The sequence below is a fragment of the Hemiscyllium ocellatum genome, chromosome 47, assembly GCF_020745735.1.
Source record: "Hemiscyllium ocellatum isolate sHemOce1 chromosome 47, sHemOce1.pat.X.cur, whole genome shotgun sequence".
Lineage (NCBI taxonomy): Eukaryota > Metazoa > Chordata > Chondrichthyes > Orectolobiformes > Hemiscylliidae > Hemiscyllium > Hemiscyllium ocellatum.
The window spans coordinates 3,717,544-3,733,304 of NC_083447.1; the positions used below are offsets into that span (position 1 = coordinate 3,717,544).

Here is a 15,761-nt window from a genome sequence, read left to right on the forward strand (position 1 = left end):
GCATTAGTGTTTTGGGGTTTTTGTTTGACTCTGAGGGGATGTTGAATCATTGAATGGTGGAGCAGACTCAAAAGGCTGAAGGTGAAAACAATGACTGCAGATGCTGGAAACCAGATTCTGGATCAGTGGTGCTGGAAGAGCACAGCAGTTCAGGCAGCATCCAACAAGCAGCGAAATCGACGTTTCGGGCAAAAGCCCTTCATCAGGAATCTGATGAAGGGCTTTTGCCCGAAACGTCGATTTCGCTGCACTTTGGATGCTGCCTGAACCGCTGTGCTCTTCCAGCACCACTGATCCAGAATCAAAGGGCTGAATGGCCTACTCCACCTAAATTCTATGTAAATGGAAACATTTAGTCAGAATTCCTGGTCTTGAGTGGCAGCTTGCCTCTCTGAGGGGGGAGTACTTTCGTCTTCCCTGGAATCTGAAACCTTTCAATCAACGATTGTCCATACACACACCAGCTACATCCTCCCCTATTGCTGTTAGAGCTGCAAGTTCCTTTTTAGTGTCAACTCCAGAGAGTTGAGAGCCTGAAACTGCTCCAGAGTTGTTTCAGATCAGCTCACGCTCATTGGATTTTGAATTTGAGTTCTTTCTATCACTTTTTTTTATCTCCGTTTTCATTTAAAACAAACCCCCCCCTCACTTCTGATGGTTGGCATTGCCAGTATTGAGGCCAGAAGTCTGATGACACCAGGTTATAGTCCAACAGGTTTATTTGAAGTGACTTCACCTGAGGAAGGAACAGTGCTTTGAAAGCTTGTGATTTTAAATAAACCTGTCGGACTATAACCTGGTGTCGTGCGACTTTGTCCACTCCAGTCCAGCACCTCCATATTTTTGCCCATAATGGGCTTTACTCTTAAATATCTTCGAGTAAAAAGTGAGGTCTGCAGATGCTGGAGATCACAGCTGAAAATGTGTTGCTGGTTAAAGCACAGCAGGTTAGGGCAGCATCCAAGGAACAGGAAATTCGACGTTTCGGGCCAGAGCCCTTCATCAGGAATGGCAAGGATGCCTTCCTTGAAGAAGCTCTCTTCCTCCCTCTACAAGGATTTCAGTGAGTCCCTCTCTCACTGCACCCCCCAGGTCATCTCCTCTGCACAGAAGCTCTTCAGCCACGTTCTCAAACAGACTCGTTATCACAGCCACATCTCCTTCCTCAGCACCTGCCTACGGAACCGACTGATCCCACACGGATTCCAAACTACATTCCAACCAACAAAATTTGGACCCAACCAGGACAACCTGTACCTACAACAAATCCGAAGCCTCCAGCAACAGACCTCCCTCCGGATCCTCCGCTCCACCCTTGCAGCCATGCGTCGCTACCTACATTCCCTGCAATCAGCCCTACCCCAGCTCAGGACAATGCATTCCTGATGAAGGGCTCTGGCCCGAAACGTCGAATTTCCTGTTCCTTGGATGCTGCCTAACCTGCTGTGCTTTAACCAGCAACACATTTTCAACTTTACTCGTAAATATCTGATCGGTTGCACAGGTGATTACTGCAGGTAGTTACAAGGAAAAATGGGGGAGGGGGGGACAGAAATGTCATGGTGGTTTTGGTGGTGGGAAGATTGCTCCGTTTGTGTGTGTGTGAGTGAGAAAGAGAGAGAGAACACTTGTGGATATAGAGGGCAAAAAGGGAAAAAAAGAAGCGTTCTTTATCTCCTCTTCCATCTCCCTCGCCATTGATGGTCTGCTTTGCCCTGGAAGGGCTTCATACATAAATCAGTTGGAGCGCACGGCTCACTTACTGCTGGTTAATAGATGTGGGGAAAAAGCACAAGTGGTTTGGTGATAGGGCTCAAAAAGAACTGTTCAGTCTTTAAGCAGTACTGGATATACAACGACAAGAACTGGGTAAAATTTCCCCTTGCAATTTCATTTTCACAGAATCCCTTCGGCCCAACCAGTCCACACCAACCCTCAGAAGAGTAACCCACCCATAACCATTCCCGTACCCTATTACTCGACATTTATCTCTGACTAATGCATCTAACCTACACATCCCTGAACACGAATGGGCAATTGAGCACGGCCAATCACCCTAACCTGCACGTGTTTGGACTGTGGGAGGAAACCCACGTAGACACGGGAGAGAATGTGCAAACTCTACGTAGACAGTCACCAGAGGCTGGAATCGAACCTGGGTCTGTGGTGCTGTGAGGCAGCAGAGTTAACCATTGAGCCACTGTTGATTCTATCTCAAAATGCACTCTGTCACATGCACACTCTCCACTTTTCCCCTACCCTGATGGGTTTTGCATATAAGTTGTTGGGTGAGTCAGAAACCCGGGTGAATCTGCGATGAAGCAGAATCACTGGAGCATAAAAAGCATCTCTGGTTATTTTTTTAAAAAAGCTATGCTCTTAGGACTGTTGTGGCAGAGTGATAGTGTCCCTACCTCCAAGCTGAGAGGACCAGTTCAAGTGTTACCTGCTCCAGAAGTGTGTAATAATAGATCTGAACAGATAACCCCATGTTCTAGAAAAATCGTGCTTTAAGTATGGGCAATATAATCACGTTACAGCCAACATACGTTTGCAGTTTAGAAACAGTGTTCTAACATGACAATGGCATTATATCAATTCCACGTTGATCTATTATAGCAGAACGACATGGAGAGAGGTGGATTCTTAATGCTGTAATGAGACAGTTGTAGTGTCCCTGTCTGAAAATCAGGAGGCTTGATTCAAGTTCTACCTGTGGTGGACATGTGTCATGGTATGGCTGAACAAGTTGATCTTTTTTTAAAAAAAACACAAAAGAACTATGTTCTTCCCCAGTGGGAAATTGATTTCTGGACACTGAAAAGTCCAGAAGGAAAGGTGGCTGCTGGTTTTTATGCTTAATCATAGATTTCCAATAAAGTCCTGGTAATTTCTGAAAATCTTTTGCTGCATAATTCAATGTATGAATATTGCTAAATCATGGATCATATTTAATAGATCAGTGAAAGAGTTCCAGTGATATAAAACAGAAACTACCTGGAATGGGAAGTGGGCAATACTTGCATTAGCAGCTCCCTGTGTGTATTGGAGTTGTAGGTTTTGACGCTGAAATGTATTCTGTTCTTTCTCTGTAGCATGCACGACAATCGATGGGAAACGTGTGAAGCCAAACATGAGCAGAAGGAAATAAGTGAACAGCAAAAGGTGGGGCTAGTGGTGGAAAATTCGGATGGTTCCAACTGTATAAAGATGTGATGGGATACAATGTGGGCCAAATGCACTTAATGTATGTCTTATGATGAATCTATGAAATGGCTACGTATTTATATCGGGGGATATCCTTTTATTTGCAGAAGGTTTTTGCATAGGAGAAGGCCATTCAGCCCAATGTCTGTGCTACAAAAGCTGCTGGTTTCACCCCAACTACTCTCTCACCCTTTTCCCCCCAAAGCTTTGTATTGTGGATACATATAGTGACTGGGGAGGGAATGGTAATACAGAGAGGGAGCGAGCTGATTGGACGGGGTCTAGGTGCACAGGGACTGACAGGGAAACCAGGTTTAGACTCCCTGTCAAAGGAGTTCATCGAGAGTGAGTTCATCGGGATGTGGCCAATTTCGAAGGTGAGGTTGCAGACATAGCTCAGACCAGTGAAGTCACTGGATTATCACACGGACCGTTCATCCAGAGACCCAGATGCATGATGGCGATGCTGATGAGAATCATAGACTCTGTACAGTGTGGAAGCAGGCCATTTGGTCCATCAAGTCCACACCGACCCTCCAAGGAACATTCCGCCCAGACCAATGCAAGATACATTAAAAGCATAAAGATTAGGAGCAGGGAGAGGCCATTCAGCCTCTCGAGCCTGTTCTACAATTCCATAAGCTCCTGGCTGGTTTGTTGGGGCCTCAGATTCCACGTCCCTATCTGTGCCATGACCCTTGACTCTCTCTTGTTGATCAAAAATGTATCTAAAATTAGCCTTGAATATATTCAAACAGCCAACCTCCAATGCTTTTGAGGGAAGAGAGTTTCAAAGAATAGCAATCCCTTAGAGAGAAGAAATGTCTCCTTCCCTCAGTCTTCAATGGGAGACCATTATTCCAAAACTGTGGCCCCCCAGCTCTAGTTAACCCCACATCCTCTCAACACTTATCCCATCAAACCCCCTCAAATTTAATGTTCAGGTAAGATCACTTTTCATTCTTTTAAACTCCAGTGAACCAAGACAGACCCCTCCTCCTCAAAATCAGCCGAGTGAATTTTCTCCAAACTGTTTCCAAGGCAAGTATGTCCCTGCTTAAGTAAGGAGGCCAAAACTAAAAACAGTGTTCCAGGTGTGGTCTCGATAAAGGGCATTTGGAATGGCCCGTTAGCTCATTTGGCAAAACTGTGTTGCAGATAACGTCCACAGTATGGGCAGACCTTGGAGCCTGACCTCTTGCCCAGTCCATGGTGAAATCATGTCATAAACTGTGATGGACAGCCAATGAGGGTGCTACCCAAACAGAGAGGGCACAACTTCTCATCATACAGATGTACAGCATGGAAACAGACCCTTCAGTCCAACCCGTCCATGCTGACCAGATATCCCAACCCAATCTAGTCCCATTTATCAGCAGTTGGCCCATATCCCTCTAAACCTTTCCTATTCAATATCCATCCAGATGCCTTTTAAATGCTGTAATTATCCCAGCCTCCAGCACTTCCTCTGGCAGCTCATTCTGTACACACACCACCCTCTGCGTGAGAAAGTTGCCCCATTTGGTCCTTTTTAAATCTTTTCCCCTCTCACCTATGTCCTCTAGTTTTAGACCCCCCTACCCTGGGAAAAAGATCTTGGCTATTCATCCTAATCATTTACCTCCATGATTTTATAAATCTCTATAAGGTCACCCCTCGGCCTCTAATGCTCCAGGAAAAATAGCCCCAGCCTATTCAGCCGTTCCCTTGCAGAGGTGGAACTGAGTGATACATGTGGATGTGGAAATTGACCCCCATGTTACTGAGTGCTGTTGCGGCATTAAGGTGTTACTGATGGGAAGCAATACTAATTGGTATAGAAGATTGACGTACAACCAATTGATGTCTGTGTGGCCCCAATGTCAGTAAATGGCTTTGCTCACGAGTAGCCAGTATTTTGTTGGTTCAATCTATTTAAAAATGCAAGGCTGGAGAAAGTGGGTTTGCTCTATCGTAATCCACCTGTATATGGATGTAGGTACGAGTTGTACTCACTTCCCAAGTTTAATACTTGGCCAGGAGCTTGCAGTTACAGGGCAGGCGATGGCCTAGTGGTATTATCACTGGACTGCTCATCCAGAGAGCTGGGGAATGTTCCAGCGACTTGGGTTCAAATCCTGACATGGCAGATGGTGAAATTTGAATTCAATAAAAAAAATGTTCTGTTTAAAATTAAGTGTCTAATAACGAACGTGAATCGGTTGTCAGAAAAATCCATCTATCCTTCACTTAAGGAAATGGCCATCCTTACTGGTCTGGCCGATGTGCAACTTCAGATTAAGTTAGGAAGTTAAAAATCACACAACACCAGGTTATAGTCCAACAGGTTTATTTGGAAGCACTAGCTTTTGAGACAACCACCTGATGAAGGAGCAGCACTTTCAAATAAACTTGTTGGACTATAACTTGGTGTTGTGTGATTTTTAACTTTGCACACGCTAGTCCAATAGCAGTTCCTCCAAATCAGACTAAGTTGACTTTTAGTTCTTCTCTGGGCAATTAGGGATGGGAAATAAATGGTGGCTTAGCCAGCAAGGCACACATCTCATGAATTTAATTAAATAAAATCTAGAATCATAGAACCCTAAGCTGGGTTAAGCTTATCTCTTGTATTTGGGCAGCACAGTGGCTCAGTGGTTAGCACTACTGCCTCACAGCACCAGTGCAATTCCTCAAGCGACCGTCTGTGTGGAGTTTGCACATTCTCCGCCCCATGTCTGTGTGGAGTTTGCACATTCTCCCCCCGTGTCTGTGTGGAGTTTGCACATTCTCCCCCCCGTGTCTGTGTGGAGTTTGCACATTCTCCCCCCCGTGTCTGTGTGGAGTTTGCGCATTCTCCCCCCGTGTCTGTGTGGAGTTTGCGCATTCTCCCCCCGTGTCTGTGTGGAGTTTGCGCATTCTCCCCCCGTGTCTGTGTGGAGTTTGCGCATTCTCCCCCCGTGTCTGTGTGGAGTTTGCGCATTCTCCCCCCGTGTCTGTGTGGAGTTTGCGCATTCTCCCCCCGTGTCTGTGTGGAGTTTGCGCATTCTCCCCCCGTGTCTGTGTGGAGTTTGCGCATTCTCCCCCCGTGTCTGTGTGGAGTTTGCGCATTCTCCCCCCGTGTCTGTGTGGAGTTTGCACATTCTGTCCCCGTGTCTGTGTGGAGTTTGCACATTCTGTCCCCGTGTCTGTGTGGGTTTCCTCTGGGTGTTCCAGTTTCCTCCCACAGTCCAAAGATGTGCAGGTTTGGGTGGTTTGGTCTGGTAACTGCAGGATTACTGGGATAGGGCAGAGGGGTGGGTCTGTGTGGCATGCTGTTCAGAGTGTCCGTATATCAGCTGAATGGCCTGCTTCCTCGCTGTAGGGATTCTGAGGTTTGAGCGACTGTTTATAGTTGTGGTCAGGTTGTGTAACACTGAGAAGCTGACACATTCACCCCTCTGTTTGATTATTGCAGGAAAAGGAGTTGAAAGGGAAACCTGTTCAAGATCAGAACGAGGGGAAGGTCAATGTGGGCGAGCCTCCTGCAGATGAGGCAGATGATGAAGATGAATGGGAAGACGCTAGTGACGATGAGGAGGAAATAGTGGGAGAGGATGTATCGGACAGTGAGGACGAACTGAAGGAAACCAAGGATCTTGAGGAGGAGGAGGAGAAGAAAGATGGTGCGGGAGTAATGGAGGATGTGGCAAAGGGAGCTGAGCTGGTGCAGTCCCCCTGCAGAAGCCCAGAGACCAGTGTTCAAGAACAACAAGCTAGGAAACCCAGAGAAACACCCAAACTTCACATCCCTCCACAGGATATAGCCATGCAACCGAAGGAGTCCGGAAGCAAGCCACTCAGTCCGTTCTCCCTAGAGGAGTATCGTCCAGTGAAAGACTGGGCAGAGGAGATGGAAACAACATCACCAAGAGCCACTGTGCAGCTGAACCCCTTACAAACAGTGAATGCAGCAAAGGAGGAGCAGAAAGGTAAGGTTTGGTTCTCGGTGATGTAGCATTTCTCTTTATTTATTTATGTATTTCTTTCTTATTAAATGTGCCTTTAAACCAAATAAGCAGCTCTCACATCTTGGGCAGCAGGTTGTGTCAGCTTTACAGAATGGTGGAGAAAGCTGCGTGGAAACTATTTCATAATGTTTCGAGCTTTCGTTCTTTTCACGTTTTCGTGCCCCCTCCCTCCGGCTGAAACCACAACCTCTTCCAAGTAAGGTCACGATGCCCTCTTTCCCATGTTTCTGCTGGTGAGACTCTTGAGTTGAAATCTACTCAATTTCTGGAGCCCAGCCTTTCCCCTCCAGAGATGAGACTCTCAACACGCTCCAGAAATCCCCGGCTGTTCCTGGGCCTTGGGTGTCTCGAGCGGGTTCATTCAGTTTGAGTTAACAAACCGTGCTTTTGTTTGCAGTGGAGGTCAAGTCTGGGGACAGTCCCAATGTTGGAGAGTCGGATTTAGAAGCTGGGAAGGAGCAGGAAGCCATGGCTGACCAGGCACCTCCACAAAATGTCAGCGGAAGCTGTAATCCTGCTGATGAAATCCTGAAAGAGCAGGCAGAACTGGAGATTGACGATGCTAATAAGACCAGCGACACTGCCACCATAGTGGTTACACAAGCAACAGCAGAGAAGCAGCGTAATCAGCAGGAGGCCAACAAGACAACAGGTTGGTGGGTTTTGTTCACTACAGTTGCACCTTCAGTCAAAATTACAAGCTTTAGTGAGTTGTCCTCAGGAGTTCCAGATATGCTTTACAAATTATCCTTTTGTCCTTTCCCTTGTTTAACAGGCCCATATGTTGAACTAGGCAAGAAGAGACTCCGATATTCACCTTGTAAATCTAGTTTAACGCCAACACCAGTTTCCACCTTTCCCTGGCCAGAAGCCAACTGGGAAGAACCCAACTCTCTCTCAATAGAACAAATTAACCAAATTGAACCCCACTGAGGGTGCTGTGACATTAATTAAATACAGGAATTTGCAGAAATTCAACAAAGATCCTCAGACAGCACCTTCCAAACCCTCGACCGCTTCCATCTAGAAGGACAAGGGCAGCAGATACATGGGGACACCACCCCCTGCACGGTCCCCTCTGAGCCCCTCACCATCCTGACTTGGAAATATATCGCCGTTCCTTCCTGGATCAGAATCCTGGAATTCCCTCCCTAAGGGCATTGTGGGTCAATCCATAGCACATGGACTGCAGCAGTTCAAGAAGGCAGTTCACCCCCACCTTCTCAAGGGGGGCAACTAGGGACAGGGTAATAAATACTGTGCCCAGCCAGTGACACCCGCATCCCACAAATTATTAAATTTTTAGAAATCTTAAAGAAAACTTTAGAAAATTTGAAATCAAAATCTTGGGGTAATCACACACATGGTGGGCATTTATCATGAATCCTCCTAAATGCACCATATTCCCTTGCCAAGCGAACCTGGGTGCAGGTGTAACCATGATAGAGGGGCAGGCAGTGGGAGTTATGACCCTGAACTCTGTTATTGATAGCTAGTTTTGCTAGGCCAGGAATAGACACACAAGGAGATCCTCTGCTCCGCCACACCAGATCATAAAATTGATTTTTTAAAGAAAGAGAAAGCTAATGAGTTCAGGCATGTTCAGGTGCAGCTTGAATCTGCATTGTCTAACCCAGACGTTAGGAATCGACCACTGCATCACGAGACCCTCCCAAGAATCCTCCTCTACTTAAACAAGACAGCCAGTCATCAAATTACTGCAGACACTGCCCACCAAGGTCAGGGTAACAATAACAAAAGACTAACAAAGAAAGGCAATAAATCAGAATCGCAATGGAGGGGGAGATAATGCAATTCAACCCCAAAGGTTCCACATCTCCCTGAAACACCACATTTTGTTCTCTTACACCTTCAGTCTTTAAAATGTAAAGTTGCTTGCAAAATGACCATGCTGGTGTCTATTTATTAAAACTATATGTTTCTATCTTGAAGGAGATGTTTCGGAACCCACGACAAGGACAAAACAGAGGACAGATTGTGTGGAAGGAAATGAGCCCAGCTCAGGTGCTGTTCAAATCACTAGCTATGAGACTGTTTGCTTTCGTAAAGCTGCTCTCACTCTGGGCTAAAGCTCTAACCTTCAAGCCTTGCTTAATCAGACTAGACAATGCACCTAACGGCTCTAACCTTCTACAAGCCTGAGCGAAGGGCAATTACTAACCAGCTGCAGGATACTAACATCACTATCCCAACTGCTGATGTACTGAGTAGAGGGATTGGGATAGATCCCAGACTATCTTCTCTGAACTGTGATTCCTGCTGTCTACTCTTCTTCAACTCCGTTCTCTCTCCTGCACTCTCTCAGGAAAGCATGGGCTGCACCGGTTTCAGATCTTTCCCTTTCCTGCACTTTGTATCTCTCTGAATAAGGGAAATTTTCTGAAGGAATGACTGTGGTTTCACTCGTTTTGGAGTTAGTTACCACTTGTTTGGTTTTGGACACTTTGGATCTCTAGTAGGCCACTCAAAAGATCATTGAATGTAAATTTTGGACTGTTTTTAGTCTTTGATGTGATGTACAAGATATTGGAGAAATAGCCAGTTGCTTATCGACAGGGCACGTGCAATTTGAGCTATAATTTTCTTTACCTTGGCTACATTCTGTCTTCAGTCCAGTTTTGATCTTTACTCCAAGGTGACTATAAACCATATCAAAGCCAAGGAAGCAATGGGCCACAATATTGATGGAGACCAGGAGAAATTTGTAAATGAATTGACGCTTTTTTTTCATTAGGATCAGCCAGTCAAACTTGGAATAATTGAATATTTAGGATTGGTGTTCTTTTTCCTCCATTCTCGATTGTAATTTTACCCTTTGTTTTGCTGCAAAGTTGCTCCAGTTACATTTGGATGTTAGTGTTTTTCATCAATTTTTAGATATGTCCAAAACGTTCACCTTGTATACAGATGTAGCCTTTATCCATATTTTGTCTTATTTATGCTACGACATTTGAACAGTGATATTGATGGTATAATGACTCAAATTGTTTTGTTTAGAATTTTCCATAGAGTGTGGTGTTTACCAGATGCAACAATTTAAATCCATGGTGAAGTTTGCTGCTGATGCCCGAGAGTATTTTTTTTGTCCCTACTACCATCCCACTTCCAGCTTTCCTGGTCATGGGACTTGTTCAGGAACCCACTTGCTTTAATGGATTTTCACCATTACTACCCTGTGTTCCTGATCTCCATATTATTCCTGTTGCCATAGAATGCTACGTAGACCAGGAAGGAAGAAGCATGCATTTATGTAACACCTGTTTGTGCTTTATGACCATCAAGCTGCTTTTTGAAGTGTAAATATCGTTTGAGATGTAGCAAACAAACTAATTCATGGACTGCAAGCTCAAGATAAAATTATTTTAAGTTTATTTGTTTTAGTAATTGCCGAGGAATAAAAATAGGCCAGGCCACCAGGAAGTGCATCCCTACAGAATAATGTTCTGAGAGGTATTGCAGATCTGAGAGGACAGGCGAGGGGCCCTCATTTAGTATCACATCCACAAGGTAGCATGTCTGACAGTGCAGAACTCCCTCAGTACTGCATTGATCTGCTAGCCTGGATTGTGCTTCTGTCTGTGGAGTGGAACTTGAACACATGACCTTCTGAGCAGCAGCAGATGCAAATGCAGTGTGTGGTAGTACTTGAGATTCATGGAATCTGTGTAGTGCTCCCCCTTGACTAGTTGTCAAGTTTTGACAGGAGGGCAGGGCTGGTTGCGTACAGAATTTCTAGTTCCAATCCAGTGATTATTAAGTTGAATGCAGGCAGTATTAGGACTCCAAATGGGGACTGGATCGGAGCTCCACGCAAATATCCCAATTTATTGACAGTTAAAGGTTTGCTATTGTCCATAAAGGAGTTTGACAATCTCAGTATTAACTGCATAGCCAGAGGTAAAGAATTGTGTAAGATGTAGAATATTTTTGATGTATTTTTAATCTTAAAATCTATATGACCACAAATATTAGGTGAGAGGCGTTGTTAAACTGGAGGCTGTGGGTATATGAGTCTCTGGCAGATTGGATAAAATTGTCAACAAGTACACACCAAACTTTGTAAATGTTGGTGACTGTTTTAAGAAAACTTTTCCAAGCATTCCAGATGCTGAATTTATAAATATTTAACCTTTGTACGTTAGACTTGGAGCGTGTTATAATTCTTTTAAATGGAACATTGGCGCCTAGGGGTCACCATGCTGAAATAAGACGGCGGTTTGGGCTCTTAACGTTGCTGTTTTCTTGATTTATACTTTCTCTTTCTGTTGAATGCTTTCTATAACCTGAATGTTAACCAAGTGCTTAAACGCACCCACGTGACATTTCCTCTTTATCTGTTATTGAAATGAAATCACTCAGCAAGTCGGTGTGAAATCAAGGCTTGTGTCAGGACATCGAAATATTGTACCATGTTTAAATTAACTTGCCTACTTGTGTTGCTGTTGTATTTATTACACTTGATGTTCCAAAAATGGATTTGTATTTTCTCAACAAATGGACAAGAATATTAAAAAAGAAAGCCTGCTTGTTCCGAAATATCTGTCTAGCTGCTTGAGATTTTCAATCAAGTCATTTCTTTTTCTCTCTTAGCCAGAGAGTGTGAATGTTAATATTCAGTGGCCATTGGCTGTTCACTAAAAATGCGCAGTCGAGCCTGTTAGGTTTAAACGCAAACTGCATGTGCAGTTGCTAAATGGTGATCAGGAGCCTAGAAATAGGATGTGGCCATTCAGCCCCTCAAACCTATTCCAATAGTCTTTTAAATAATGGCTAATCTGTATTTTGTCTCCATTTGCACGCCTTTAGTTCCATCACCCTTTAATGCCGTCTCCAACAAAAGCCCACCTGTCGAATTTGGTAAGCCACTGTAGCAGCTGGTCATAACTGTGGTTAGTAACTTTCAAAAAGCAAGATACACACTCCTGTCCACCTTTGTAAAAGGAGCTATGAGAGGTCAGCTCCAGACAACATTGTAGGGCTGACTGAATCGACCAGTTAGCCTTTACCTGCCCATTGTTCTCCAGTGGGTGCTCTACACTTGTTCTCTTGTTTGCTGTGTATTAGAGTGGAGGGAGTCACTTGCACTATCCAGAGATCTCGACAGCTTAAAAGTCGGTCACGGGTCAAGGTTTCTGCTCTCATTGTATGTGAAACTCAGAGGAGACACCACTTCATGTGGTGAACTGTTACAGAGTAAAGGCAGGTTTTAATGGAAATCATCAACTAATGAAGTCTAATGCAGAGCATGTGGGGGTGGTCTGTATCACTTGTATGCGCTTGGTGTTAATGAGGCTACCTCCGTTAAAAGGGAAGAGATCCTGGATTTTGTTGGCATGCCAGCAATCATGAGCTTGGTTTTTGGAGATATCAGGGAAGGAACAGGAAAGTGATGCTGAGACAGAAGATGAACCTTGATTGAATTGAACAGCCTCCAGAGGGTTGAATGGTCTATTCTTGGGAATTTTTTTTAAGCTCCATTACATTTTGTACAAATTGGTTGGGAAGCTGGTTACAGGCAGAGTGATTATTTGACTTAAGCCTTTAGAATTTGCTGGTTACTTATCAAGGATTATGAATATTTCTTGACTTATCAGTACGGTAGCAGCTTTAGAGTTAGAGGCCAACAACAGCTGTGGGACTTTGGGAAAAGATTCTCAAGAGAATGAGTAGTGTAGAAGTTCAAATCTCTACAGTAAAGTATCATGAAATATTAATCACAGACACAACTGGCAGAATGAAAGAACAAAGATTAAAACTAGCAAAAGACAGATTTGAAAAGTACGTGGCAGTTTAGTAGTGTGATGGCTCGGGTTGTTACAAATATTTATAATCCTTCAAATAAATTCACCATGATGGGGATATGTCACTTCCTTCAAGAAGGATGGACTGCAAAAGCCAAGTGCCTTTTCACTTGGCTCGTGAGTATTGGGAAATGGTCGGTGTAGCTGATGGAAATCCTCTTTGTAAGTGGAATTTGAATTTTCTGTGACAGTTAATGGAGCAATTCTCAGTTTGTGTTTTCTGCTAAACTTGTGTCCATCTTATTTACAGGTTGACCAGGACCACTGGATTGGAGACTGTCCACTCGGTTAGAGAAAGTCGCATCAATCCACACGTGGGAAGATAATTGGTGTACCAAAAACTGCCATTAAATGAGTTCAGAACTAGCCAGAGCAGAAGTTGTGAAAATCTGATTGGTGTCGGAAATTACTGGGCCTGGGGTTGAAGGGTCAGATTAGAATTCTTGAAATGTCATCGGGAATGACTATAATCTTTACACGAAAAGGTTTTGAGAACTATAAATGTATATATTCAAGTAGTTGCAAGTGAACTGGCGGCCTCCCCAACCATAACATTGAACAAACTGGGTTGAAAGGGTCCTGCCTTTCGGTTTGGGGAGAGAAACTATTGGTTGAATGTTATTTTTGCAACACTAAATAATGCATTACATCTCTATCATTATAATAAACATGTTCTGGACCAAATTGCATTCTGTTGGGCACTTGTGGAAAAAAAAAGACTGAATTTGTTTTTGAAGATGCAACATGCCCATTTTAAAAACTGTGGCATTTTACTTATAATCCACATTTTATTACAAATACTCACTTTAATGCACATTTCCCTAAGGTCCCTTTCAGATGGCAGTGGTGAGTGGAAAGCACTCCTGTGAAGTGCTTCAGTCTATGGGATTGTGGTGGTCCCATTGTGTAGTTCAGTAGAGTTCAATGATATTGACCCAGCAGTCATGGAGAAATGATGATTTGTACATCTCAGATGAGGACGGTGTGTGACTTGGAGATGTGGCTAATCCCATGCACTTACTATCCTTCTGTCTTTTAAGATTTGGAAATTAATAAGATATTTGCGCCAAGACGGTTTCAATGTTTTTCCTCCTGTGTTGACAAGCTTTCTTCACCCTTTTCTGCTTCACAACTGACATCAGCCATTTCTTGGATAGACTCCATCCAATGCACACTGACCTAATTGTGCTGTCCGATGTCGGATCCATTCTGTCTGTTTGTATCCTTTTTGTTTTCTCCCAACAATGTTTTAAAAGGTGATTGGAGCAAGGGTATTTTAATTCCATCTATCTGTTTCAATCCTAACGTGCCTGGCAATATAATACCTCTTTTATTCTCTAGTTTGAGAAGGTATGCAGCACAGATTAGTATCAATCTTGCCTCCGTAACACTCTTGTTGCTGGGACAAGAAGGGAAGAAAGTAAACAGGTTAACCAAGCTTATACTTCAGAGCAACTTTGAGGGAATGTTGTATTCTTGAAGGTACTGTGTTAAACTGTATTTGTCCCCTCCATTGCATGTAAAGCAAAATCCAGAGTGCTAGTCAACGCAAAGCAGAACAGATTAGTACGCTTAATGCTCCCATCTGTGACCAGAGCTGAAAATGTGTTGCTGGAAAAGCGCAGCAGGTCAGGGAACACCCAAGGAGCTGCTCCTTGGATGCTGCCTGACCTGCTGCGCTTTTCCAGCAACATATTTTCAGCTCTGATCTCCAGCATCTGCAGTCCTCACTTTCTCCCATCTGTGACCAACCTTGTCTTGGCTGAGGCTTTCCTATGACTCCTCGCTTGCTTTTTGAAATGTGGATGGCATTTGGCAGCATCAGTTACAGAAGGAGGTACAATGGTTGGAAACATATGCACACAACCATCCCACCTTGATGACAACAATCAAAATACTTGGTTCTGTCTGGCTTCCATATCCCTTTCCTGTTAAACCCACCAAGGACCAATTCTGCAATAGATCACCTTCAAACTGTGTTTTGAGATATTTTGAAGTATACTTTCACTGATACCTTGTGTTCTCTTTTTAAAAGTAGACAACTTTTAAAACAAAAGATGACAACACATACAGTCAACAGGAAATTGAGAAACAAATTTGTAAGGTGGTCTCTGTTATTTGTAAGAATAATAGGGTGGTTATGGTAGGGAATTTTAACTTTACAAACATAGACTGGGACTGCTATTAAGGGTTTAGTGTTAAGGGTTTAGATCCAGTGGAATTTAAGTGTGTACAAGAATTTTTTTCTGATTCGGTATGTGGATGTACCTACTACAGAAGCTGCAAAACTTGACCTACTCTTAGGGAATAAGGCAGGGCAGGTGACTGAGGTGTCAGTGGGGGAGCATGTTGGGGACAGCAACCATAATTCTGTTAGTTTTAAAATAGTGATGGAAAAGGATAGACTGGGTCTAAAAGTTGACATTCTAATTGGGAGGAAAGCTAATTTTGATGGTATTAGGCAAGAACTTTCATAAGCTGTTGCTTTTGGTGCAGATGTTTGCAGGTAAAGGGATGGCTGGAAAATGGGAAGCCTTCAAAAATTAGATAGAGAGTCCAGAGGCAGTACATTCCTGTTAGGGTGAAAAGAAAGGCTGGTAGGTGTAGGGAATGCTGGATAGCAAGAGAAACTGAGGTTTTGATTACGAAAAAGAAGGAAGAATATGTCAGGTATAGACAGGATAGATTGAGTAAATCCTTAGAATATACTTAAGAGGGAAATCAAGAGGGCAAAAAGAGAACT

General features: G+C 43.7%; 1 protein-coding gene across 4 annotated transcripts in view; it reads left to right on the top strand.

Annotated features, from left to right (window-relative positions):
• Positions 1–13,702, top strand: part of ccdc9 (coiled-coil domain containing 9) — a 49,077-nt gene extending 35,375 nt beyond the window's left edge. For all 4 annotated transcript variants that reach the window (XM_060855961.1, XM_060855962.1, XM_060855960.1 and 1 more), the window contains exons 11-15: positions 3,096–3,165; positions 6,644–7,157; positions 7,594–7,848; positions 9,150–9,221; positions 13,269–13,702. In XM_060855961.1, coding sequence (XP_060711944.1) covers positions 3,096–3,165; positions 6,644–7,157; positions 7,594–7,848; positions 9,150–9,221; positions 13,269–13,273 — 916 coding nt within the window. In that variant the 3' untranslated portion in view covers positions 13,274–13,702. The remainder of the gene's footprint in view (positions 1–3,095; positions 3,166–6,643; positions 7,158–7,593; positions 7,849–9,149; positions 9,222–13,268) is intronic.
• The last annotated feature ends 2,059 nt before the right edge of the window (positions 13,703–15,761 follow it).